Here is a 27918-nt window from a genome sequence, read left to right on the forward strand (position 1 = left end):
TGATAAGGAGAGGTAGATTGAGATAGTCTGGGCATGTGGAGAGGATGGGGGATGATAACTGGGTGCAGCAAGTGAGAAGTGTTAACAATAGGGGTAGGGTTTCGAGTGACAGACCGAAAAAAACCTGGGATGAAGTCATTGAGCGTGACCTCACGGATAAGGACTAAACAGGAAAGCTACCAGAGATCGAGCAGCATGAAGAGCCGCCATTAGGTGACCAAGGCCGGTGCATGCATGTTGGAGCCTTTAAAAATTAAATGAAACAAAATAAAAGTAGGCCCCTTCTGATTTGACACACATAGCCCAACCTTCTTTCAACTGCCTGAAACATTTTTCAAAGTCGGTTTTTGGTATCTCTTCCAGGTGCTTTGTCACATTCATCATGATCTCTTCTCTCGGATGAACTTTGCTCAAGACATGCCGGAGTGTGCAGTTGCAATCCAGACTTTCTGAAGACTGTTACCACTGGAGTGGAGACTTGGGCATAAGGGTACGACCCCAAAACCAAAGCACAGTTGTCTCAGTGGAAGCATGCAGGGTCGCTTTGGCCCAAAAAAGCATGACAGGTAGCAGCAAGGTGAAATGCACTCGCATGCTGACAGTTTTTTTTCTACAACCGTGATGATGTTCGTCATGAATAAAGGTATACCTCAATATACGATACCCCTAGATGCGATACCCTGGCTTAATGATGGGGGTAGAAATACCATCACACCCCGCCTAACGATGGCCAAACCCCAGTTTAACGATGAGTTTTTATTTTTTTATGTTTTACCGATTTTGATTATATTTTAGACTAAAATTGTGCGTTTAGGTTGATTTATAAAGTGTTTTTAGACTTAGACTGACATGTTTTAATCACAGGTGGGGTGAACATTGTCATTTTGGGGTACAGTTTACTAAGCTTGAATTTTTCCAGACTTATATTTGGCGATTTTCAGATTTTATTTGTTGGTTTTAGTGAGTTATTTGCAAGTGTTAGGCTTAGGTTAGCTTCCTTTACAACTGTTAGGCCATTTAGACTGGATTTAAACTTGTTTTTGGGCTCATTTGGGTGGGTTTTGGACTTGGCTGGGGGGGGAACCCAAGGCTGAAAAATGCATCTCATTACTTTACATGTTAAAACTACTCTGATATACGATGCCCCGCCCAACGATGGGTTTTTACCAAGCCAATTACATCGTTAAGCCGGGGTATTACTGTACGCACCAGATCAGACTGTCAACAAACATTACCACCTCGACGTTATCCATCGCCTTCGTGGTGCAGTTCAGCAAAAGAGACCAGACTTTGGAAAGCGGCAAGTTGGAAGCTGCACCATGATAATGTCCCTGCCCATTCTTACTGATTTAGGAATTTTTTGGCCAAGCACATCCCACAGGTTCAGCGGGCTCTCTACTCACCCGACGTGGTTCCATACGATTTTTTGTTATTCCCTAAGCTCAAAACTCCACTAAGGGGTTCCCAATTTGAGACAAGAGAAGAGATCAAGATGATCAAGAGATGCAACGAATCACCTGAAGGAGACACTGAAAATCAACTGTGAAAAATGTTTCAGGCAGTGGAAAGAATACTGGGCTATGTCTGTTCAGTCAGAAGGGGCCTACTCTGAGGAAGATTAATGTCCTAGCTCAACAGGTTAGCTATTTATTTTTTTAAAGCCTAAGGTCAGATACTTTCTGGACATCATCACACATGAACTTCTGAGCTAATTTTTCGAAACAGAAACTTCAATGTCCATCCTTCTCCCATGAGAGATGCAAGGCCTCTGTCTCAGAGTTCTTTGTGTTCAGGTAATCTCTCCTCACTCAAGTTCTCACGCTGTCCATCTTGGGCATTCTTTCTTAGGGTGCCTATAAGGAGGGACTAAAAAAAGGGGGGAGGGGGACAAAACTCCTTTTCACCTGTAACGAGTGAACTTGAAGGCACCTGCTTATTATGATCCTCCCTCAGGAAGTTCAGCTTACTTTCTCTTAGTGCTCCAGTGAGTGAGTCTGTGCATGCATGAAGCACTGGCAGCAACTAACACCCCAGTTAAGAGCAGTGAATACTGCACAGCATGAAGAAAGTGCATGAGACACAGAGCAGAACGCTCACTTTGAATGAATGAACAAGACGCTGACAACCCTGGGGAAAGTAGCTATGTTTTGCAAGATACTACAGCATGTGAGTGGTAATATACCCTCTCCTCAGCTCTTTAAGTCTGGTATGATTACTTCTGCCACCATCTGTATATATATACAGTATATATATATATATATATATATAGAACGTGGTGAATGTTTTTGGTGTATCCGATAGACCCAGGATTCCGGGGGCTTGAATGATGAGTGAATGGAAGCGTGGCCCATTGGATTAGGCAATTTTGGGCTGTCTGGACATTGCTACTCCTCACCCTGCCCTTGGGTGGGAAAGGAGATCCAGTTGATGATGATGATGATGATATATATATATACAGTATCAACTGCTTAGCCCCGGGCTCCTATGCTCCTCATGGGGCAATGTAGGATTGGATGGATGGATGGATGGATATATATATATATATATATATATATATATATATTATATATATATTTTTAAGGTAAGGAAGAAGGAACCATGGGCTAGAAGCCTGTGAGATTGTTCCCATCATCATCATCATCATCCAATCCTACATTGCCCCATAAGGAGTGTAGAGCCCGGGGCTAGGCAGTTGGTCCTGACTTTTAAGATGAGAGTGACCAGCCTCACTCATCCCTGAGTGGCATTACACAAGCAATAAACCCCAACCATCGCTTGAATATAAACCTTCCAAGAAAAAATAAAAAAAAGACAACACTGACCCAAACTCATGATCCAATCATTTTGCAATACCTGGACACACAGCATTTGAAAGACTGGAGATCACAGGTGGTAGGAAACAGACAGAGGAAGACAGTTCCAGAGCTGACCTGTTGCGTACATGAAGGAGTGGGAGTAAGAAATAGCCCTTGCATTATAATGTTGGACAGAAAAGGGATGAAAGTTTGCTGCTAAATGGGTGCTATGCACCCATCGTAGTGGTGCACAAATGCAAGCAGACTGTTCAGAGCAATGATCATGACGCAGCGATAAAAAAAGACAAGGATGCAACTGTGCGGTGACGAGATGGAGGTTGAAGGCAGCCAGTAAGAGGAGGAGAGTTCATGAGATGAAAGCCTTTGACTCCACCCTGTTGAGAAGAGTTGTATATGGGAAGCCTCCCCATACATGACAGTTGTACTCTACACTGGGGCAAATAAAACTGAGATGACTAAAAGCCTCTTCCTCAAGGTCACAAAGGTGCATCTAAGTCCATTCACTACAAGTGAAAACTTGGTATAACCTACTAAAAGTTTTATATTCTGGCTACAGCCAGACAATTTTACTTAGTTACACAAGATCCCTGCCCAACACTGGGTTAAGTCTATCAGCATCACAACAGTGAATCCTTAACGGAATAAACAACAGTAATTAAGACACAGAAGTGTGGATTAGCTAATAAAAAGAAGAAGAAAAGCTACATTAAAAACCCTCTACATAACTATAACATTTGTAATTAAACATATACAGTATCATATTTGGCATCCTGAATTATAGCTTCCAAACATATCTCTAAACAACCCACAGATTAATGGGCAAATTACTATACATGGGATATGACATAATCCTCATGCAGCAGCCCTGTTTTTACAAAGAGGATGTTTAGCTATTTCATTTCTGTTGCACAGAACACAAAAATGTTCTTACTTTATTAAGGGCATAAAACACACACATACATACACACACACACACACACACACACACACACACACACACACACACACACACACACACACACACACACATGTAAATACAGTAAAACCTCGATATAATGGACTTCAGCATACCAGAATTTGCTTTTATCGCAGTTGAGGAGCCAACTAGATTAAATTCGTATACACTGGGAAAAGTCTGAGGGTGACGAGTGATAAGTCAAATACAGTATACAGATAAAGTGAACACCCATAGTTTGTAAGATCGTAAATAATAAGGTGTGTAAATTATAGCTTCCAAACATATCTCCAAACAACCCACAGATTAATGGGCAAATTACTATACATGGGATATGACATAATCCTGATGCAGCAGCCCTGTTTTTACAAAGAGGATGTTTAGCTATTTCATTTCTGTTGCACAGAACACAAAAATGTACAGTACAGTACCTACAGTGTTTAAAATTAAGCTGTAACAATAAAGTATTTTCTAAGTGCCTCTGTTCTTCCCAGGTTAGAAATGAGCACGTCTGAATGCAGATATGGTGGAGTATGCGGCTCTCCTGGTCCTCCCTCCATCCTCTCTCTTCTCCCCCCATCCCTCCTCCATCCCAGCCATGAAGGCTTCTGCCCGGGCACGAAGAAAAAAATTCCACGGCCAAATTTGCCTCCGGAAATTGGTTATGCAGTATTGGTATAAATTGCATACCATCATCTTCGGTGGTGTTTATACTATAGGCTAATAAAAACACACACAACTGATCAATAAAAGTACAGAATTGCAGTGAGAATAAAACTTGTTCAGGTGTAAAATAAGCTTCAGATAAATTCCCAACATCCTAACCCAAAATTTTGCACACACTGTGCAAGAGTAAAGTATATGTCTAAATGCAGAATTTCATGAGCTTTTTTGTGGTGATTTCAAAATTTCGATACAACCAACAGTTTTGAAGTAAAAAAAAAAAAAAAAAAAAAAAAAAAAAAAAAAAAAAAATCGCTGAGCATGGCAGGGGATGGAGGGAGGGATCTGGGAGAAGAGGGGGGATGGTGTGTGTGTGTGTGTGTGTGTGTGTGTGTGTGTGTGTGTGTGTGTGTGTGTGTGTGCATTTGAGAGAGAGAGAATGAGTGAGTGAGTGAGAAAAGGAGAGTTAGAGAATCAGTGAGATGGGATGGGGGGGGGGTATTAGGGGAGTTTGGCTTTTTTGTCTCCCTCCCTGTTCCTCCACCCTTCCCCACTTCTGCTCGTCTCCCTCCCCGTCCCCCTGCCTTTCACTTCCCCTCCCCTCCCTGCCCTCCTCTACCCCTGCTTGTCTCCTTCCCATCTCCCCATCCTCCCCCACCCCCCCACGCAGCTCAGCGCAGCTGCTTGCTTGGCTGTAGCCTGTCAGATGCCTTTCCACCACCTCACCTACCTGCATGTGATGTCTGCTGTCTCATTTTTAGCAACAGTATTGCTTATGAAGATAATAATATTACCTATGATGTTTCTGAGTCAGTCTCTGTTGGTTGAGTAAGGTATACGAGAGTTTGGGTTTGGGCCTGGAACGCATCTCTGGCTTCTCTTTAGTGTCGTATGGGGAAAACTGCTTGATGCGTATATCAGAAAAAGTCCATGTTTGCAGGGGGAAGTCCAGTGTTGCTTTTTTATCACTTTCTCTTATTATGGAATGGTTTGGCCCCCAATAAGTCTGTTATAATGAGGTTTCACTTATACAGTATATATATATAGTATATAAATCATCACCCTTATAAAGAAACTGCCTAAGTCATTTTTTCTACTTTTAGGGAAATTGCAAAATAACTCAAAGTCAAATGACCACCCCTTATGGGATTATGGCGTCTGGCAATAGATAGATAGATACATAGAAAAAAAGCTGTCTCATTTTCTTAATTTTCAATGACTTAGGCAGAAACTTGGGGTGCATTTTAGACCACTCACACCCTAGACCTGCCAAAGGCAGGTATACCAATAGGTATAAATATACATATATCTATCTATATATATATATATATATATATATAAGTATGGAGAGAGAGAGAGAGAGAGTCATCCCTCGATTATCCGATGTAATAGAGCCTAAGGCATGTCTAGACAGTGGATCTGTCTGGATAATAAACTTCTCCCCTGGCCCCCCCTCCATACATACCCGAACTTTGAAAGCCATTGTAAAAGGTCACTACAGGTATCGAACAACACTAGTTCCTGTTGTTTAACACTTCTCTATCTGGTCAAGGAGGCCTACAAACCACAGCGAAGCAATTACCATGGTTAAGCAGACCCATCAACCACAGACAAGCAGTAACCACTGCAGGGCCATACCCTGCAGTGACATGAAAAAAAACACAAAAAATGGCCCAGCCAGATGAAAATGTTCGCATGGCCATAATTTCCACCTGGAGCTAGCATAAATAAAAATGGATAAAATGGAAAAATGTATGAATAATGGTTTCGAACTGCCAGATAAACAATATATATATATACCACTCTCATCTTAAATGTCGGGACCAACTGCCTCACCCCAGGCTCCTACGCTCCTCTTGGGGCAATGTAGGATTGGATGATGGATGGATGGATATATATATACTGTATATATATATATATGCACACATGCACACACTCGCACAGTGTAACAAACTAACTTACATTTGTCTCCTCACCAGCATCAGCTAAAGAGTCGCTGGGCATGAGCTGCCAATTTTCAGCACATCCCAGCAGCCAGCTCAAAGGCTGGGACTTGACATGAGCCATTTTATACTTGATCTGTGGATGACAATTGCCACCAGGGTAGATGATATAGTGGGAGCAAGAAGCAAGTGGTGAATCCAAGGTGGTGTGATATGGGACAGTGTGTTCAGCTTCAGAGATGCTCTCAGGATTTGGTTCCCTGGCCAGTATCATTCCACCTCCTGCACGAATCAAAGCTTCTACCTCCTTCTTGCTAGGACCAGGATCACTGAAGCTACCCCACAGGAACATGTGACACCCATTGAATAACCGAGGGCGCTGTAACATCAACATTTTATCCTCAATAATAATCTTCAATTGTAATCTTACAGAATATGGAAAACATGTAAATATATACAAAGGAATGTCAAATACAATACCAACATTACTGTAGCCCAATACTATGCCAGACACTAACTGCGTCTTCCCTGCCTGACATAGTCCAGCCCCCAACCCACAGTTTGCTCCTACTGAACATGTCAGACCCTACATGGTATGGGCAAAATTCTCTCACCATAACCACCAATCCATACTGATGTCTGGGTCACTGATCTTACTCCAAAAGTGGCTTTGATAACACTCTGACAATAACTAAAGACCCTCTGACCACTATCACCTTAGGGGAGGTTCCTAACTTTTTATAAGTAATGCCTTTAACAAGGTGACCTACTCATAAAATAAAAATCTGCTATCTCCAGCCAATTTTATTCAGTTTTGTGGAAGCTTTTCAAATTGGATAACACCCTCTTTACTAGAGGTCTGCATAAGTTCAATAAAGTTGCTGGAAGAATAAAACAAAAGAGCAATTAATCAAACTGAAAGGTGTAAGGCTGTTGCCCTTTCATGACAGACATTGCATGCACTGTGTCATTAAGGTATTATGTGCTCAACCTGGGTCCATGTCTCTTACTGCACAATCTGTTCATACAGCTACAATGCATAGTACATAACAATTATGTGAGCAACTACAAAATATCAATAACATGCCAAGCTTTATGATGCCATCCTCCTTAGTGATGACAGGGATGAAAATCTGGATGCAGCTGTTCAAATGACCACCCTATTCTACTGGGCATATTTACCACATACAGTAATCCCCTGTTTATCCAATACTGCATTACCTGACATGTTCTTATCCAACAAAGCAAAAAATCTGGTTCAATTATGCAGTACCTGGTACCTGTTTTTTATTACCTAAAATAAAAGCATGCATCGAAACTGAAATTTTCCAACCATCCACCACCCATTGCAGCACCCCTGTGCCACAAACAATGGCCACCAAAACAAAGGTTGCTGCCTGCTCCACATCAGTCACAGAGAGTAATATGTCTGGTATTAGAGCGTGTCAAGTATGTCATGCAGTTTGTGACGTTTGTTACAGTACCAGAGCTTTTTCAGGTGCTAAGTTGCTTATGTGCATGTCTGTAACTCCCTCTATAGGAAAAAATGTTCATATATATATATATATATATATGACTCTCTAGGGTGGGAAAGGAGTCCCACATGATGACGATGATAATAATATCTGTAAATGGATGGGGTTATAAAAGAGATACAAGGTAGGGCAGTGGATGTTGGAGCAGCCCTAATGAGAGAAGGCAATGTTTGGAAACTCTCTGTACTATTGTTTGCAGATGATACTGTGTTGTTAAGTGAAGACGAAGGGGAGCTGCAAGGCTTGGTGGATGAGTTTGGGAGTGTGTGTAAGAAATGGAATCTAAAGGTAAATGTAGGGAGGAGTTATGGGCTTCGAGAGAAGTGAAGTCAGTGAATGTACAGTAAGGTTGGATGAGAAGGAAATGTAAAATGTGAGTGCATTTAAGTACCTGGGTATTGTGATGAGTAAGGATGGAAGTTTAGAGGATGAAGTGCTCGAAAGGGTACAACAAGGAAGAAAAGTTGCTGGTTCCTTGCAAGCAGTGAAAAGAAACAAGAAAGTGAGCATGGAAGTGAAAAAGTTACTACAGTACACAACAGTATTGTGATAGCAACTCTAATGTATGGAAGTGAAGCTTGGACCTTGTTGGAGGGACAGAAGTCAAGAGTGAGAGCAGTGGAAAATGAGTTATTTGTGAAGAGAATGTGGAGTCACATGGAGAGACAGACTGACAAATGAGGAAGTGAAGGAGCATTGTGGTGTGGATGTGGATCGAATTGTGACAGGAAGTGTTAGGAGAAATACACTGAGGTGGTTTGGCCTTATGGAGAGAATGGAGTGCGAGAGATTGACGAGAAGAGTGTATGTGAGTGAGGTGGAGGCCAAGCATGAGATGGAGAGATGGAGTGGAGAGGTATATAAGAGAGGGGGGGGGGGGTGAGCTGGAAGCAGGGCAGTGAAATGGCAGGGGAAAGGGAGACATGGATGCAATTTGCTTGTGGCCACCCCTTACAGGATTAAGGCATCCGGGAATATATATATATATATATATATATATATATATATATATATATATATATACAAATATACTATAGCAGTAGCTGTGTGTCTGTGTATTTTGGGCAGCCGAAACTACACATTCAAATCGCACTAAAATTGGTGCAAAAATCATAAAAATTTCGCTGATGTGAAAAAAACTTGGTCCCATCACGATTAAAAAACTTTACTATATTTAATAAGTGATCAAATTTTTACCAATAAAAAAAAAAAAAAACGCCACTCCCGGCGTCCGGTCGGTTGCCGTGGCTGAGTGGTTAATATATCGGACTTGCATGTGGACAACTTGGGTTCCATTCCCGGAGTGAGGTGAGGGAGCCTTTTTTCAGTACAGAGGCATCCTGGTGCACCACAATTGGCATGAAAATCGCAGAAAATTCGCTGATGTCGAAATTATTAGTCTTATCTCGATTGATGATTTTTTACTAGAGTTAAAAGCAATCAAAGTTTGGTTCGGAAAATAGTTCATTCGGTACCAGGATTTTTAGAAATCAAGTCTACTTGAGCCATGCGCCACGACCCTATACTTTTGGATGATCAGAGCTGCTGAATTGAGCATTTTTACTGTGCATTTCCCGTGCTGTTCACTTGGTGAGAAGCACAAGAAAGCGAGTACGCAGCGCGAGAGCCTTTCACAGGAGCAAGTGAGAAACGGACCGAAGGGTCCATAAATATATATATACTGTATATATATATATATATTTATATATATCCATCCATCCATCATCCAATCCTACATTGCCCAATGAGGAGCATAGGAGCCAGGGGCTAGGCAGTTGGTCCCGACATTTAATATGAGAGTGACCAGCCTCACTCATCCCTGAGTGGCATTACATAAGCAATAAACCCCAACCACCCCTTGGATAAAAACCTGCACAGACTCAATCTGATTGGAGCACCTTAATTGCCTGCTAAGCCACCAGGCATCATAATCTGGTTACATGGTTACCATGCAATGTGGCATATGGTTTCCTGGTGTACAGGACATCATTTGGCTTGTCACTCAGTGTAGAGTCACCCACAGACAGAAGGAAGAGGAAAGAATGAAGGAAAGAAAGAAAAGGAAGTATGGAAAGAAGGAAGAGAGAAGAGGGCGGGCACCCGAGAGCTGCACTACGTCGAGTGAGTGGATGGCAAGTGCCTCCCACCAACGCGAATATATATGTATGTATGTATGTATATATATATATATATATATATATATGTATGTATGTATGTATATATATATATATATATATATATATATATACAGTAAAACCTCCATACAGCAGACTTCATTAGACCAGAATTCGCTTTTATCAGACTCGAGGAGCTACTGCACTAAATTCCTATACGGTACATTGGAAAATGTCCGATAAAGCCAGAAGCAGTCCAGACTGCCTGACCACTTCAGCTATGTTCACCACAATAAGGTGAATAAAAGTGATGTTTACCAGTGTACAGTACAATATTATTATATATATTATATCACTTGATTAATGTACAGTACCGCAATGGTAGTGAAAATAGTTTAAAAACCCTTGGTGCAATCTGGACTAATGTTTGATATATCGGAAAAAGTCTGGATTAGCAGGGGGAAGTCCAGATGTCGCTTTCATCAGAATTTCGTTTTTTTCGGAATGGCTTGAGCCTCAATTAGTCTGTTATAGTGAGGTCTTACTATATGTATATATCATCATCAGTCATTTGAGTGTCCACTGCAGGATGCAGGACCGGTCTATCCTGACTGAAGTTGGGACATATATATATATAGTAAAACTTCTGCAAGTTGGCATCCAATAAATTAGAATTACGCACAAGTCGTAATGGCACATGAAAATTGTTAATGAAAATAATTTAAAATGTTTGAAATTGGTCAAAAAAAATATTAGAAAAATTTCCCCAGTCGTAAAATGACATCTAACGGATGGCCCATCTTGGAATGATGACGCATCACTCTAGGCTGTGAGAGCTCGTGTTGTTCCATCGGTCAGAAAATTCTCATAAAACTATCACTTAGAAGTGAAATCTCGGCTAAGGGAAGCCACATCTCAGTATGATGATGCACCGGCTCATCAGGTTCTAGCCTGTGAGGGCTCGCCAGCCACCTCCCGCCTAGTGTTGCTAATATGGCGACTTGCCCACTAAATGTAGAGGTTTATAAAAAAAAAACCAGGTTGACAATAAATGATGAAGCTTGCTCTATATCTGGTGTACTGTATAGCCCTATTGAGCACTGTTTTCCTTAATGTTCCCTAATTTCCATCAGTCTGGTGGATTTTCAACACTATTTAGGCCAGTCTAGCAGATTTCTGTGCTGTACAGTACTGTATTATTCTGCTTGACAGCGCTGCTAAGTCCTGAACCTCCCACCTCACTCTCCTCATTCTAGCATCTGCTAGCACTCGTGTTGGTATACTCTCACATTCCACTCCGTATTCTGCACTTTTATTACAAGCCAGCATGGCTTCCAAGGCTCCCAAGGCTCCTTCAGGCAGGAAGGGGATGAAGCTGAAGACCCTGAGCATCCAAGAGAAGCTGAAAGTTTTGGAAAGGATCGATGCTGGTAGCTCGATGTGTGTAAAAGTGTACGGTACATTACAGTACTGTACTGTTGTTCAGTTGTGATTATGGTTAAGAAGTGCCGCACAGAAGCGATCATATGCTCCCCTACCACCTCTACATCCCACCAAAAGGCCCTCCTTAGGCTTGGATTACACCCTCTACAAGCATGGTGTCATTTTTCTTTTTTTTTCCTGGTTAGTCACGAATCTCGTATTTCAATAAGTCGGAATTATTGTCAAGTTGGAATGACCTCAGTCCCAATTATTCCAACTTGGAAAGGTTTTACTATATATATATATATATATATGCATGTAGTTGGAACTAGACTGTTTTCTTTGTGTTACACAGCTTACGTAGCAGGTTATACTTTCGGCTCTATTCCTATCCATCTATGTTTCTCACCCTCACTTTTGGTAAATAAAAAATATTCTTAGTGCCTGCATAGCAGCTCCATCTGTGGAAAATAATATACAGTAATGTTTACACAAATATGAATGCAGTTGATGTCAAATTGTGTACCACGTGTTAAGTAATTCATGTACCTCATCATCTGCTTTTGGACCCACTCATATCCATCTACACACCTCATTCTCACTTGTAACAAATGTAATATTCTTAGCTCCTGTAGCTCCTTCTGTGGAAAATATTATGGTAAATGTTTACATAAATATGCACATATTTGGCACCAGTCTGTCTCCTTTGTGTTAAGTACGCTAACTTATGCAGCAAGCCACCTGCTTTCAACTCGTCAATTTTCATCTGTAAATCTCAAGCTCACTTTTACTTTTAATAAATAACAATACTCTTAGTGTTTGTAACTGAACAAGTATTCAGTGTGAATGAGACAGACTTACGGTGGAACATGTGTAAAAGAAATGCATTTTTAAATCAAGAAAAAAAAACACGTTAACATTACATACCAGTGGTTGTTATAAGAATTAAGCAATGAATAGTAATCCCTGTAATATCCGGATGCCCATTTTCCGGACATCCCCACTAACCGGACATTTTCGTCCTGGGATCCAATATTCCCAAAATGGGCCAAAAACCACAAAAAAATTTTTAAAAATCTGACTTTTTTCCTATCCGTAATTTGATTAGGAGAAATACACTGAGGTGGTTTGGACATGTGGAGAGAGTGGAGAATGAAAGACTGACTAAGCAGGTGTATGTAGGTGAGGTGGAGGGAGGGAGAGGGAGGGGTAGACCGAGGATGTGGTGGAGGGATGGAGTTGAGAGGTATATGAGGGAGGGGGGGGTGAGTTGGGGGGAGGGGAGTCAAATGGTGGGTGACAGAGTGACTTGGAGGCGTTTTGTCTGCGGCCACCCTTTGCAGGATTAGGGCGTCGGGCTATAGATAGATAGATAGAATTTGAAATTGCCGTGTGGCGCCGAACAGCTGTTACACCATGGTCCCTTCACCCCTTCCTTGGTAATACAATACCAAACAGATTTTTCACATGTATGAGGATACACAGGATGGAGATGGTGGATTGTTTGCTCTCTCTGATTAATTTGGTTGCCTATATAGCGTGATAATAATCAACATGCTGTTAATTATAAGAACAGTGATTACATGTATTTCCACTTGTGTACATAATTAGTGAAGAACAGATGCTAGCTTTACGAATTTGGTAATGAAAGTTAAAAATGGTAATGAAAATTGAGGAGTTTGGTAATGTGGCCGTTGTGATCTGGCAACTGTTACCCCACCATCATCAACAGTCACAGCCTATAGCTATGCAAGCCACAGGTGCTCGTTTTTTGTGAATAAACAGTGAATAAACAGCAATACCTCGCCACTAGAACACACGGGAATTTACAGTCTTGTGCAGTGTTAAGAAATTAGAATTTAGAGTGCAAAGGATTAACTGTGGACTGCAAACTGGCGGTTCAAACCAGTCCAGGAGCCAGGGACTTGTTGTAAGTACCCAGAATGTTTAATATTGTATAAACTCACCTCTAAAACCTCATTTTATGGTTCTTTTGCATTTATTTCAGTCTTTTATGTCCTTTATTGGTGTGATTTGGGTCTTAAATAGGTGCAATGCGTGTCCAGAGGGAGTTGTATAAGTGTTTTTCTGAGTTAGGGTCCATAAGTATAAGTCCAGGAGGCTGGGGCCCAATATCCGGAAAGGATCACTATCCGGACATGCCTTTGGCTCTATTACATTGGATATTGGAGGGATTACTGTACTGTATAAAGGTGGCCATCAGGAAATTGGTAATGGGAAAGGTTTTGCATAATCACCTGTACAGGTATAGGGCTTTACAGGAGTTGTACCTCCTTTAGAGGAGTTGGGATGTAGGATGGCATTTTTCAAAAAGACATTGCGACAGGGTTTTTGCTGAATTTTGTCAGATAAATAAGGGATTACTGTAATTATTAATACTGTATAAAAGATGGATTATGGAAGGAAGCAGCATAGGTAATATACTGCAATGAAAATCATAGTAGTAACTTCTTATAAGACAGCTATGGCCACTCTTAAATAACAAGAAGAAGAGGGAGGAGGAGATGAAGAAGAAGATGATGAAGAAGAAAAAGATGGAGAAAAGAAGAAGAAGAAGAAGAAGAGGAGGAGGAGGAGGAGGAGGAGGAGGACGAGGAGGAGGAGGAGGAGGACGAGGAGGAGGAGGAGGAGGAAAGAAATACCAGTACTTACCAAATTATCAGCATTGATCCTTGCAGAAACTGGAGCTAGTGCAGCAGGACCGGAGACTGCACCCCTTGCCTGGTGTAGCTCTAAATCCACGATTTTCCCCTTGGTCAAACATTCTTCCACCCCTTACCATGTCAGACAAAATCAAAGCATTAGTTTCCATCTTTCATAAATTTTTTACATAAATTTCACATATCCTCGCCATTATCCTGACCCTTACTCCTACCTAATGATAAGAAGACAGATAATCCACAAAGGCAAGAGAGAAGATAAAGTCAACGAACTACTGTATTAACAATATGCTCAGTGAAATGGATTCCACAGTCATTCACAAATAATTAAGAAACAGAAAATTGGCTCCACACAACAATCATCTGCACTTATTTTTTCCTTATTGCTACACTTCACAAAAACCTTTCAATATGATCATTTCACTGTCAAAGCAGCGCTAAACTTTCACGTATTTCTCTGTACATGCATGAATTTCATTCAACCAATTCTATCCCTTGTCAATTCCTTATCCTCATTAACTCTGGCATCTCACTTTCTCACACATGCATTAGCCATATGCATCATCCTTCTTCATCTACAATGCCTCCTCCTGCCTTCAAACTCAAATACACATCTATTTCAAACTCCATCTATATCCATCCTCTATACCATCTAAGTACTCTTATACCTTACTATTAACATATTTCCATAAGCCATAACTTTTATTCATCACTTTGTTTCCTATAATATACATTCTGCTACTGTATCTGATTTCCTGTGCTCATACCCTTAACTTTACACACTCATGTCACACCCATCTCACATCCATATAAAGAATCATGTAATCATTTTGCAGCTTTCTTACTCGGGTATCAAGGTTCCTATAGCACTGGCTACCTTTCTTCCCAAAGCCACTCTACTCACCACTTCTTTGCCCATATACCTCTCTCATCTATTACTATTCAGAGATACTTAAACTCCTTCACCAATTCAATTCCCACTTCACTCACTAACGCATCACACTGAATCGCCTTCTCTCTCAACATCCAAACACTTCATTCCTATCTAAATTTATTTTCAACCATACCGTCCACTTACTCAATGTAGTACTGCTCTTGGGTATATGCCTTTTCCTCTCCTCCATCCTTCTTTCCTTCCATCTTCTTCTGTTTTTCTTTCCTTCATTCTTTCCTCGTCCTTCTGCCTACGGGTGACTGTACACTCCCTCTTCTGTCTTTCTTTCCTTCATTTTTTCCTATTCCTTCTGCCTGTTAGTGACTCTACACTGAGCAACAAGCCAAACAGTTTCCAGTACAAAAGGAAACCATTTACTACACTGGGTGGTAACCATATACAGTAAACCCTCTCTATTTTGGATCCATATAATTCGGATATAGGATAAATCAGATATTTTTGGACGTCGGACAAATAATTTTAATTCAGATACAAATCCGATTTAAGCAAGTGGAGTACAGTACAGTTTTCATACAACAAAAGATAGGTTATGCAGAACCTCATGCAAAATCAATTTCATGCTAGAATGTGATATATACATGTAAAACAGAGGGTTAGGTTCTAGGATCCCCCTTCTTCTTTTTTTTTTTTTTTCTTTTTTTAAAGATAGGTTATTACAAATATGTCTGCCGTAAGACACCCATGACAGTGTGTTTGCATACGATGTCACCGACTGGACACATCAGTGCATTCTAACCTAACCTAACCAACTACTTTTGCCCCCTAATACTCCCCATAAAAATATTAACCACCAAGGATTGCCACTAAGCCTCTTGAAAGTCCTCATTACCAATCAAACAAAAATTTCTGACCTAACCACCATGTTAATAATGGCAGCCCAGTATCAAGCAAATTTTGCCAGGAATCATTTTCGGCCCACTCATTAAGAAAAAAAAAAATACAGTGCGAAAGTCATTAGTCATCAACAATAAAGGAAAAAAAACTACACTGAAGTCATCAGCATGGAGTGATTGCGTACTTGTCACTTCTCAGATACACACAAATGCAGTAATTGTGAATAATACACAAGTCAGCCAAGCAGTATAATTTGTATGACAGTATAATTCACAAGAACTGAACTCACATAATTATCTTACCCAACTATTTACACCAACAAGTAGCATCTTCACATACTGTAAGAGCCAAATTTTTTCAACCAAAGACAGCCAGTTCATAACAAAGGTCAGGTAAAAAGACTTTATTTTTTCTTCTTCTTCACACTCGTTGCACCCAAGGCAAAAACATGAATTTTACTGCTCCTTCATCATTAACTATTTTTTTTTTTTTTTTTCAGCGATGAAACTATCCACATCGTAAACACATCTGACTCGTTTTAGCTATCTGATCAACTGGATTTAAACTCCTACACCACACGTCACTTCATCTAACAGTTTTACATTTTCCTTTGGAATAAATGCTTTTCTTGTGTTTACAGCGCTTTCAAAGTGCTTAGGCCGCCTAACTAAAGTTAGTTTGGAACCACGTGCTCAGAGTTCTGAGAGGAAATGAGGAGCAAGGAAATAGGCAAATAAATGCTTATCATAGTGACCATCCACACAACACTGAGGCAGGCAGTGGCAGGTGGTACGGGACATGGGTACAGTACTGTACTGTATTGTTCAATGTTTTTGTGAAAAAGCCATGTTTTAGTGAGTGAGGGTGTGCTTTGGGTAGAGCGGTAGGCATGTCTATCTATCTATCTATCTATCTATAGCCCGACGCCCTAATCCCGCAAAGGGTGGCCGCAGACAAAACGCCTCCAAGTCACTCAGTCACCCACCATTTGACTCCCCTCCCCCCAACTCACCCCCCCCTCCCTCATATACCTCTCAACTCCATCCCTCCACCTCATCCTCGGTCTACCCCTCCCTCTCCCTCCCTCCACCTCACCTACATACACCCTCTTAGTCAGTCTTTCATTCTCCATCCTCTCCACGGTAGGCATGTGCTCTGATAATTCGGATTATCGGATATTTTGACACGGGATTCCCCACAATTAATCCAAATTAGAGAGGGTTTACTGTAACTAAATTTTTGCGCCTGGTGGTTTAGTGGGTAATTACAGCGCTCCAATCAGATTGAGGCTGTGAAGGTTTATATCCAAGGGATGGTTGGGTTTATTGCTCACGTAATGCCACTCAGGGTCACTCTCATCTTATGTGTCAGGATCAAGTTGCCTAGCCCCAGGCTCCTATGCTCCTCATGTGGCAATGTAGGATTGGATGATGGATGGCTGGACTACCCACAGACATTCAGAAAACCAGTCTGCAAAGATCTTGTTCACTATTAGACCGAACCAGCATATCATCAGCAAACATCTCTTAATTTTCACATATCTTGTAACTCCCTCCATATATATGTTGAACTGCTAAAGGGACATGATACATCCTTGGCTTACTCTAAAACTGATACCAAGCCAGTCACTCACACAGCCTGTATCATCACAGAATATACTTCCAGGATTCTAAAGTTTTATATCCATAACACACGCAGGCAAAATCTTCTAAAATCCTTCACTCTTCACGTTGTCATGTGCTATTTTTTCCAGATCCATAAGAGGCATAAATACCTTATATTCCTTTTCACATGCTTTCTCCATATATGCGTTACTGCAGATATCTGATTAATACATCCCCTACCACCATTATAATGACCATGAACATTATTAACCAGACATTTTGGTATATTACTTATATTCCCTCTTACATGCTCTCTCCACTATCTGTGTTGCTGCAAATATCTGATTCAAACATCCCCTACCACTGTTAAAATGACCATGAACATTATTTACCAAACATTCGATATATTCCTTACCTTCTTTGTGATCATTCTTCCATATCCTCTCCTAAAACACTCAGCAGCATTATCTCATGACAATTTCTGCACTACCTTCGATCACACTTAAACTTGTACAAATGTACAATCACGACTTTCTTCTACTCAACTGGCAAAACTCCACTTATCCAAGCTTTCTGGAATACATCCAACATCATTCCTCTCTCCTTTAAGTTTTACCACCTCTTCTTATATATCATCAGCACCTGCTGCCTTCCCATCCTCATTACCACATTTCTTCCCTGTTCACCACCAAAACAAATCATTTTTACCACTGATATCATTCCCATTCATCAGCTTTTCCAAATAATTTTCACATCACACCATTATTTCGCTTCCATCTGTTTGTATTCTCTCGTCACTCATGTTTGCACACTTTCACGATGTCCTAGTATCAGAGTAGTTTTATATTCTTTCACTCTCATCACTCATACTTTCACACTTTAATAATGTCCTAGTGTATCAGTGTAGTTTGCATTCATCTGTCTTCCTTAAATCACCACACACCTTTTTCTTCTTTTAACTTTTTACTAATTTTTTTTTGCATGCTTTATATTCTCAATATACTCACTCCTTTCATTACAAAAGGCAAAAGTAAACTGCTGTACATTTTTGTGTGTGTGTGGGGGGGGGGGGAATCATACTGATAAATCATCATCATCATCTAATAACACTTTTTAAAAACTGAATATACAAAACTGAAAAATTAGCATACTGGGAATACTGTACAACTGCAGTTCATGCATTCAATAGTACTATTCTTGCTCAGCAATTTTTCAGTTATAGTGGGAGTGCTTGATCACAGCTGTATATGCTTCAGCTGAGAATTTGAGGGCTACCATACCATTGTTATTCATTCATATTCTAATTTAAACTGCTTCAGCAGATTACTGTGCTGACTTTACTAATTGTTACATAATTTCAACAAGAACACCTACAATACCTGAATACTCTTAACATTAAAAAGATAAAATATATAAAAACAATTACATGTGTGTGAAACAATCCATTTCCCAGACACGACTCCCATCATGTATGTCAGTCCTCGCTGAAGTGTAACATTGTCCTCCGAACAGGCAACAATGATGTGGGTTACTTCATCACTGAAAAAAATTAGTGTAGACATAAAGTATTCTCAACTGTACTGGAAATGCCATAATTTGGAATGCCATGAGGGGGAAAAGTCAAGAGTGGAGCAGTGAAGATGAGACTATTCATCAATGAACAGACTTTGTACACTGGACAGGATAAGAAATACAGTAATGTAATTCCTGAAAACTATTAGTGTAGATATATTCTCTAAGGTAAATGAAAATGCCATAATTTGGTATGCCATGAAAAACAAAAGTCAAGAGTATGAGCAGTGAAAACAGGACTATCAAGCAATGTGTGTGGACTTTATATGGCGAACATAAGAAATAGTGTGATTCAGGAAAAACGTGGGGAGTATATACTTAGATGGTCTCGTCATATGGATAGAATCGCCATAGACAGGGTGTTTAATGAGGTATATACAAAATATGCGAGTATTATGATATTCACATCAAAGTACAGTCGAAAGAAGCACATGGGATGGGATGGGATTGTGGTGAGTGGTAGGACAAGCCTGAGAAATACATACTATGAGGACAGGTGTCGTACGTGTTGTAAAGTTGGCAGAGTGCAAGTCAAAGGTGAGGAAAAGAGAGACTGGGAGGAGTAAGCAGAAAGAACTAGATGGGACAGGAGGGATGGGCTAATGGTGGATGGTGGAAGACAGCAGGACAAGTAAACCTTGTGAAGATGGAGAGTGTAAGACAGGCAGCACTGGTAAAGGGAAAGTGCATATCTCAGATGTCTCTTAGAAGTTTGATGTGAGAATAACTGTGTTGCCTTTACCAGATCCATAAATGCCATGAAAATCTTAGTCTTTCTCATATGCTTTCTCCACTATCTGTTTCACAGCAAATGTACGATCCACGTGTCCCTTGCCAGTGGTAGGTGGTGGTGTTCATCATCCACTCACTTGATTTAGTGCTACCTACTTCTTCCTTAGGTGATCATTCTGAATAACAAGACAAATGGTTTCCTATATCTCAGGACACCATTTACAATGCTGGGTGGTAACCATATAACCAAATAATAAGGTAGTATAGAGGCTACTAAGGTTCTCCTGTTAAACCTGAGGTGTGTGACTTACCCCATATGAGTCAATTCAGGGTGCAAGCAACCCACCTATGGGTAAGACTTTTAACAATGCACCACAAAGCTTCTCATTGGTGAAGCATCATAGAGTTTTTATTGGATATTAGGCCATCTGTCTTCTCTCATCCCCACCCTTTTGGTTGGGCCCAGAAACATGGTAAGAGTTGCTACCAGGAACAAAAATTACACACTTCATGATCCATTTACCAAGGCATCAGCACCTTTGGAAGGCTTAAACTCATACTGAAACACTGGTTCTTGATAAATGCAAGGACAAGAGTGGCTAAGAGAACGGGGAAATTGTAAACAGCACATCATGCTCAAGTTATAGCTTACTGGACTAACTGGTAACTTGCTGAGGCTTTGACAGGAGTGTGTCCTGCTTGTACAATTAGCCGTTTCCCACCAACTGAGAAATTTTCTACCAAAATAACTTCATAACTATGATGAGTTGTGCAAAAACATTTCATATTTCATATTCTATGATGATGATGATGTATATTTTAATTCATTCTGCAAAGGCTGCTAAACTGGTCATACTGCTGCATCACAAAGCCTGTTTTGCAACCCCCTTGCTAAAATCCACAGGTTAAGTGGGTAGAGAGACACAAGTGCAACATCCAGCCACGGACCAAACTTCCACACTCTTCCCCACACCACACTGCGGCAAGGTACTGTCCACCGCAAGGGAACACAGATTCACTGCATGAGACAACTCTGCAGGGGGCTTGTGGCTGATGGGTCTGCTCAGACCAACAAACTGGGGTCACTCAACAGCAACAACAATATATCCCTGCCATTCCAGAAACCAGCCTATTCTTCACTCACCAAATATTATGGAATCTGCCAACCTTTTCTATTATCATTCTTCATACATCTTTCCTAAATCACTCAGCAGATACATACCATGATAGCCTTCATCCTCATTTCATCACCTTTACTTCTGTGCAAACTAAGCCACAGCCTTCTTTTACTTTACTGGTACAACTCCTCTCACCCAGGCAAACCAATAGGCTATATTTCCCACAAAATACATAGTAACTTAGAGACCTGGATTTGGAAAATAATTCTGAAAAAGAAACAGTAAATTAATAATTCTGGAAGAAAACATGAAACTGTCACAAAGAGGACAAGACATACAGTGCTCGTCAGAAGTATTCAGCGATGTCCGCCGGGCGCGCAATACTTATGGCCCAAAAAGAATCACCCATTTTTGGGGGTAAGAATTGAGCCACAAGTTTGAGCTCCGAGCATGACGTCACGGTAGCCTGAGGCCTTCTGACGCGCTGGTTGGTTCCCGCCTCAGTTGCCCACGGGCTGCCTGAGAGAGAGGAACTCCGCCGAGTGTCCCTCTCAAATTGCGTCATTTTTTACCGAGTGTCCCGCAGTGTTTTGGCCTTCAAAACTTTGTTATGGCACCTATCCGTGGACTATCGAGTGAAATCATATCCCAGATCATTGCTCTAAAGGAGGCAGGCCACCAGACAAAGGAAATTAGTGAATTGGTTGGTGTGGGACGATCGACAGTGCGTCGTTGGTGTGCGCGGTTTCGGGAGGAAAACAGTGGTGAAGTTCCCACAAAGAAACCGAGGTCTGGTAGGCCTAGGAAAACTTCCCCAAGGTCTGTTAATGTTTTAAAACGTGCAGTGGAGTTTAATCCTTGTGTGAGTGCAAGGAAAATTAAGGAGAGCAACCCAGAAGTGTTTGGTGAGGTGTCAGTGAGAACAGTGTCTCGTAGGGTGCATGAGCTTGGTTACACAAGTCACAGGCCTGTGAAAAAGCCTCTTCTCTCTAGCAGCCAGAGAATTCGTAGGCTTGCCTTTGCTAATAAATATCTAAATTGGGGTGAGGAGCAATGGTTGCCAGTGTTGTGGTCTGATGAGGCAACGTTTAGTGATACCTGTAACAGAGAAGCATGCAAAGGTAGTGACCCACTTGACCCACGGTATGTAGAAAGCACAGTTAAACATCCTGATTCACTCATGGTATGGGGTTGTTTTTCAGGGAAGGGTTTGGGGAAGCTTGTTGTACATCCCAAGAACCTCAGAGTGAATCAGGATGTTTACCTGGAGCTTCTGTGTGATCATTTACCAGACTCCTTCGAGCTAACAGGTGCACGAGTGTTTCAGCAGGACGGTGCACCTGCTCACAAGGCCAAATCGGTCACCAATTGGCTTCGTGACTGCGAGGTATCATTCATGACAGACTGGCCAGGAAATAGCCCAGACCTCAACCCGATTGAAAACCTCTGGTACCTCGTAAAGAAGAGTCTCCAAGGGAAGGACGTGAGCTCTCTGCCTAAGCTGGAAGCCGCCATTCGTGACTCCTGGGACAAAATACCCCTCCAGCACCTCAGGAGCCTCGCCCTTTCACTTCCAAGACGTCTCAGGTCCGTGAAGAAACGTAAAGGCTACCCTACGAAGCACTAAAGGTAAATAAAATGCATTATTTATATGTTTTTTCAATGCTGAAAGGTTTGTTTCTCAGGAGGGACGCAGGGCGCCCCATACTTCTGACGAGCACTGTAGGTCAAGATTACAATGTATGGTACTAACTAAGAAAATACTTCATCATCATCATCATCCGGACCTCCTTTCCCACCCTAGGGCGGGGTGAGAAGTAGCAGCATACAGACAGCCAAAATTTGCCCAACTAAATGGGCCATGCTTCCATTCGTTCATCATTCAAACCAACGGAATCCTGGCTCTACCTGATAGGCCAAATGGTTTCATCACGTACTGCAGTTTCATATACAGTAATCTCTCTATTATCTGGATGGCCACTACCCAGACAATCCATTACCCGGATGCTGTGATCTGGCTGCTCAAAACCATTATTCATATATTTTTCCATTTTATCCACACAAAATTCTTCTGTCCCAGAAGAATAGCCCAGTGGCGCCACCCTGTCTGGCTCGGTGGTGGTTCACCCAGTGCTAGAGACCCCCTCGGCCATTCCCAGTACGTTTACACAAGTGCATATATGTACCGAATTTGCCAGTGTATAGGGCCAACCAGTTTATAAGACTACTCCCAATATTGCCGTCCAAAATGTGGGTTTTGGATATATACTCTGTCCAAACGATGAGCCCCAACTCTTTAGACACTAGGAGCTTGCTGCCTCAGTAACCCCAGTCCTTTATCGCTCTTCCCACTGACCAGTGAAGAGATACTATTAACACATTGCTAAGCAACACAGCCTTTGGTAAGGTTTTACTTTAAACTAGCTTCTTCTATGGGTTTTACAGGCTATCTAGACTGCATGTGCCACCTCCGACATCAAAATGAGTTACACATTTAATATTCGAGTATAAACTCATACTGTGTTAAAAACTTAAAATCATGTTACAGTGAATATTATACGACAGGTTAAAGGAAAGTTACATTTTATTAAAGTCATCACATCAACTGTAAGTGATTAAAAACCTTCAAAATCAGTATCATCCACATTTGACATCATCAGTTCGTCAACTTCATCCATCCATCATCCAATCCTACGTTGCCCCATAAGGAGCATAGAAGCCCAGGGCTAGGCAAATTGGTCCTGACATTTAAGATGACAGTGACCAGCCGCACTCATCCCTGAGTAACATTACGTGAGCAATAAATCCCAACCACCCCTTGTATATAAACCTTCACCGGCTCAATCTCGTTGGAGTGCCGTAATCACCCACTAAACCACCAGGTGCCAAAATCTGGTTATATGGTTACCACCCAGCATAGTAAATGGTTTCCTTTGTGTACAGGAAACCATTGGCTTGTCGCTCAGTGTACAGTCACCCACAGGCAGAAGGAAGAGGAAAGAATGAAGGATAGAAAGACAGAAGAAGGAGTGCACAGTCACCCGCAGGCAGAAGGATGAGGAAAGAATGAAGGAAAGAAAGACAAAAGAGGATGGAAGGAAAGAAGGATGGAGGAAAGGAAAGGGCAGACACCCGAGAGCAGTACTACATTGAGTGAGTGGATGGCGAGTGCCCCCACCTACCACTATCAACTTCATCCTGGTTTAAAGTTTGCAGTTCTTCGTCATAAGGATCAAACTCTGAATTCAAAGGTGTAGCTTCTGCATTGGCTTCCTCTTTCGCCCACAAAATGACATCTTCTATGCCATCCACTGAATTTGATATTCCACATTTCTTGAAAGAGTTGATGACTGTTTCCGCAGAAATATCATTCCATCCCTTGATAATAAAATCACAGCTCATCCAGATTCGAAGCACGCATATTCCCACCACTTGTATACAACTTTTTACCACTGATCATCCACTTGTTCCATTGCTCAAGGATGCGGTCTTTGAATGGTTTATTCAGACAGACATCAGGTGGTTGTAAGGCTGAAGTTAATCCACTAGGAATAACAGCATGGTCACTGCTGTTAATTACTGTTGGTAATGTGCCCTGCTTCAGATCTGGGAACCCTGCACTCAGTGGTAAACAATCCAGCCAGTCGCTACCGAGACACGTGTTGGTGTTCATGGCATGAGCTCAACAGGTTACGCATGTTTCTTATGTCCTTATGGCTGTATCCATGGGGATACTCTTTATAAAAATTTGCCTTCATAGGGAAAACAAGTTGCGTTTGATGATGATGTTAGTAATTTCAACAGTTTTTGACAGAATATGTACTTTATTCAGGGAAACAAGGGTCAAGGTGAATGTTTGGCAATGTTCTCTATCATGCTTATGGATCTCATAACCACAGGATGTAAAGGTTAGGATTTTATACCCAGTGTTTAGGAAGACCCCCAATTTTGGGCATTTTTTTTATGAGGTTCAAGAGTCACCCTATACACTGGCAAATATGTAATGTATGTGTGTGTATTTATAGCAGGTAAAGATTGTGTATGTGTACATATGAGCCTTTTTTTTTTTCTTTTTCTTTTTTTTTTTGAGAGAGAGAGAGAGAAAGAGAGAATAAAAATTTGTGGTAGGTGGGGGCACTCACCATCCACTCACTCAATGTAGTGTTGCTTTGGGTATCTGCCCTTTCCTCTCTCCCTTCCTTCCTCTTCTGTCTTTATTTCCTTCATTCTTTCCTCTTCCATCTGCATAAGGGTGACTTTACACTCCCTCTTCTGTCTTTCTTTCCTTCACTCTTTCCTCTTCCTTCTGCCTATGGGTGACTCTACACTGAGTGACAAGCCAAATGGTTTCCAGTACACCAGGAAACCATTTACCACACTGGGTGGTAACCTATCTATCTATTGCCAGACGCCTCAATCCCGTTTGGGGTGGCCACAAACAAATCACCTCCAAGTCACCCTGTCCCCCGCCATTTCACTCCCCTGCTCCCAACTCACACCCCCCTCTCTCACATACCTCTCCACCCCATCTCTCCATCTCATCCTCGGCCTCCCCCTCCCTCTTTCCCCCTCCACCTCACTCACATACACTCTCTTCGTCAGTCTTTGACCCTCCATCCTCTCCACATGGCCAAACCACCTCAGTGTGTTCCTCATAGCACTTCCTATCACATCCACATCAACACCACAACGCTCCTTTATATCCTCATTCGTCAGCCTGTCTCTCCATGTGACTCCACAGGCTCCTCTTAAATAACTCATTTCCACGGCTCTCACTCTTGACTTGTGTCCTTCCAACAGCGTCCAAGCTTCACTTCCGTACGTTAGAGTTGGTATCACAATACTGTCATGTAGTAACTTTTTCACTTCCATGCTAACTTCCCTGTTTCTTATCACTGATTTCAAAGAACCAGCAACCTTTCTTCCCTGCTGTACCCTTTCAAGCACTTCACCCTCCAAACCTCCATCCTTACTCATCACACTACCCAAGTACTTAAACGTACTCACATTTTCCAATTCCTCACCATCCAGCCTCGCTGTACATTCACTGACTTCACCTCTCTCAAAGACCATCACTTTACTCTTCCCTACATTCACCTTTAGATTCCATTTCTTACACACTCTCTCAAACTCATCCACCAAGCCTTGCAGCTCCCCTTTGTCTTCACTCAACAACACAGTATCATCTGCAAACAACAGTACAGGGAGTTTCCAAACACTATCCTCTCTCACCAGGGCCACTCCAACATCCACTACTCTACCTTGTACCTCTTTTATTACCCCATCCATGTACAGATTGAACAACCATGGAGACATGACACATCCCTGTTTCAAACCAACTTTCACAGAGAAAAATTCACTTAGTTCACCATCCACACGCACTGCAGCCTTCGCACCATCGTACATACTCTTCACAGCATTCAACAACTTCCCATCTACTCCATATATTCTTAACACTTTCCACAATCCTTGTCTATCCACCCTGTCATATGCTTTCTCCAAATCCATGAAAGCTGCATACAACTTCTTTCCCTTCTCTAGAAACTTTTCCACTAAAGATCTGAGAATGAATATCTGATCTACACAACCTCTTCCCTTCCTAAAGCCTCCCTGTTCTTCGCCAACTAATTTCTCTGTTCTTTCTCTAACTCTGTCAATAAGTAACCTACCATACACTTTTCCTATTATACTAAGAAGACAAATGCCCCTATGATTACCACACACTTCTTTTTCCCCTTTTCCTTTGTGCAAGGGAATAATTATACCTGACTTCCAATCCTCCAGGACTCTACCTTCCTCCCATGCCAATCTGCACATCTTCCACATCCATTCTACTACTATCTCTCCCCCATGCTTCAGCATTTCACCACACACTCCATCAATTCCTGGGGCTTTCCCTGATTTAACTTTCTTCATTGCTTCCACAACTTCTATCCTACTGATTTCTTCCTGGAACCATATGACCAAATTATGATGCCTGGTGGTTTAGTGGGTAATTAAAGCGCTCCAATCGGACTGAGCTGGCGTAGGTTTATATCCAAGGGGTGATTGAGGTTTACTGCTCACATAATGCCACTCAGAGATGAGTGAGGCTGGTCACTCTCATCTTAAATGTTAGGACCAACTTGCCTTGTCCCAGGCTCCTACGTTCCTCATGGGGTGGAATAGGATTAGATGGAGGATGGATGGATAGATGACAAGCGGCCTCCCATATTTAGTAAACATACGAGGGAGACAGACATAATATCAGTCCCTCCTCTCTCTCTTCTTCTCGATTCCCTCCCTCTCCCTCTCCCTTGAGAGAGAGAGAGAGAGAGATGGGAGGCATTTAACAATGGCTTCCAAAATTAGGTTATGTAAGAAGAGGGGCCACGGAGATGTCCATCATCCGGAAGGAGCCATTACCTGGACCTGCCTTTGGCTCGATTACTTCGGATAATTGAGAGATTACTGTATATTTATCCAACAGAGTTAATCTGAGTGCTGTCAAGTTAAAAAGGGGTGCCAAATCCCTGGTCATGCGCCCCTCTGCACGAAATTCATCCAGCCAGCTCGATCTCTTGTCAGTCCTTTAGCCTCACCAACTTCCATGGAAAAGTTTGGAAGGAATGATAGAGTGTTTTTGATTGGTGATATGAATGGTAAAGTTGGGAATGTGAAGGTGGATGGAATAGTTGGTAAGTGGGGTGTGCCTGCTGAGATAGATGAGAATGGGAGTGCGTAAGTGGACATTTGTGCTGGGAGGGGGTTGGTGATAGCCAATACCCTCTTCAGGCATAAAATGATCCACAGGTATACAAGGCGAGTGATGAGAAGGGTGGGTGGTGAATTGAGTGAAAGGAAGGCAATGATTGATTATGTGTGTGTGGATGAAAGGATGCGAAGATGTATATTGGATGCAAGAGTTTATAGAGGTTGGGGGAGTGGACTTTCTGACCACTACTTGGTGGTGGCCAGAGTTAAAGTTCAAGTAA

The 27918-nt window shown here is 41.7% G+C and overlaps 1 protein-coding gene across 1 annotated transcript in view; it reads right to left on the minus strand.

The window, feature by feature from the left end:
• Positions 1 to 6387: 6387 nt before the first annotated feature.
• The window catches only part of LOC145404627 (BRCA1-associated RING domain protein 1-like), a 93026-nt gene continuing 71495 nt past the window's right edge, over positions 6388 to 27918 (minus strand). Inside the window, exons 10-12 of the mRNA XM_080276149.1 lie at positions 18949 to 19061; positions 14122 to 14243; positions 6388 to 6756 (exon numbers count right to left, since the gene is read on the minus strand). Coding sequence (XP_080132275.1) covers positions 6388 to 6756; positions 14122 to 14243; positions 18949 to 19061 — 604 coding nt within the window. The remainder of the gene's footprint in view (positions 6757 to 14121; positions 14244 to 18948; positions 19062 to 27918) is intronic.

Source organism: Coenobita brevimanus, chromosome 64 (assembly GCF_032717465.1).
Source record: "Coenobita brevimanus isolate Jiangsu-jjx chromosome 64, ASM3271746v2, whole genome shotgun sequence".
In the NCBI taxonomy this organism is placed as follows: domain Eukaryota; kingdom Metazoa; phylum Arthropoda; class Malacostraca; order Decapoda; family Coenobitidae; genus Coenobita; species Coenobita brevimanus.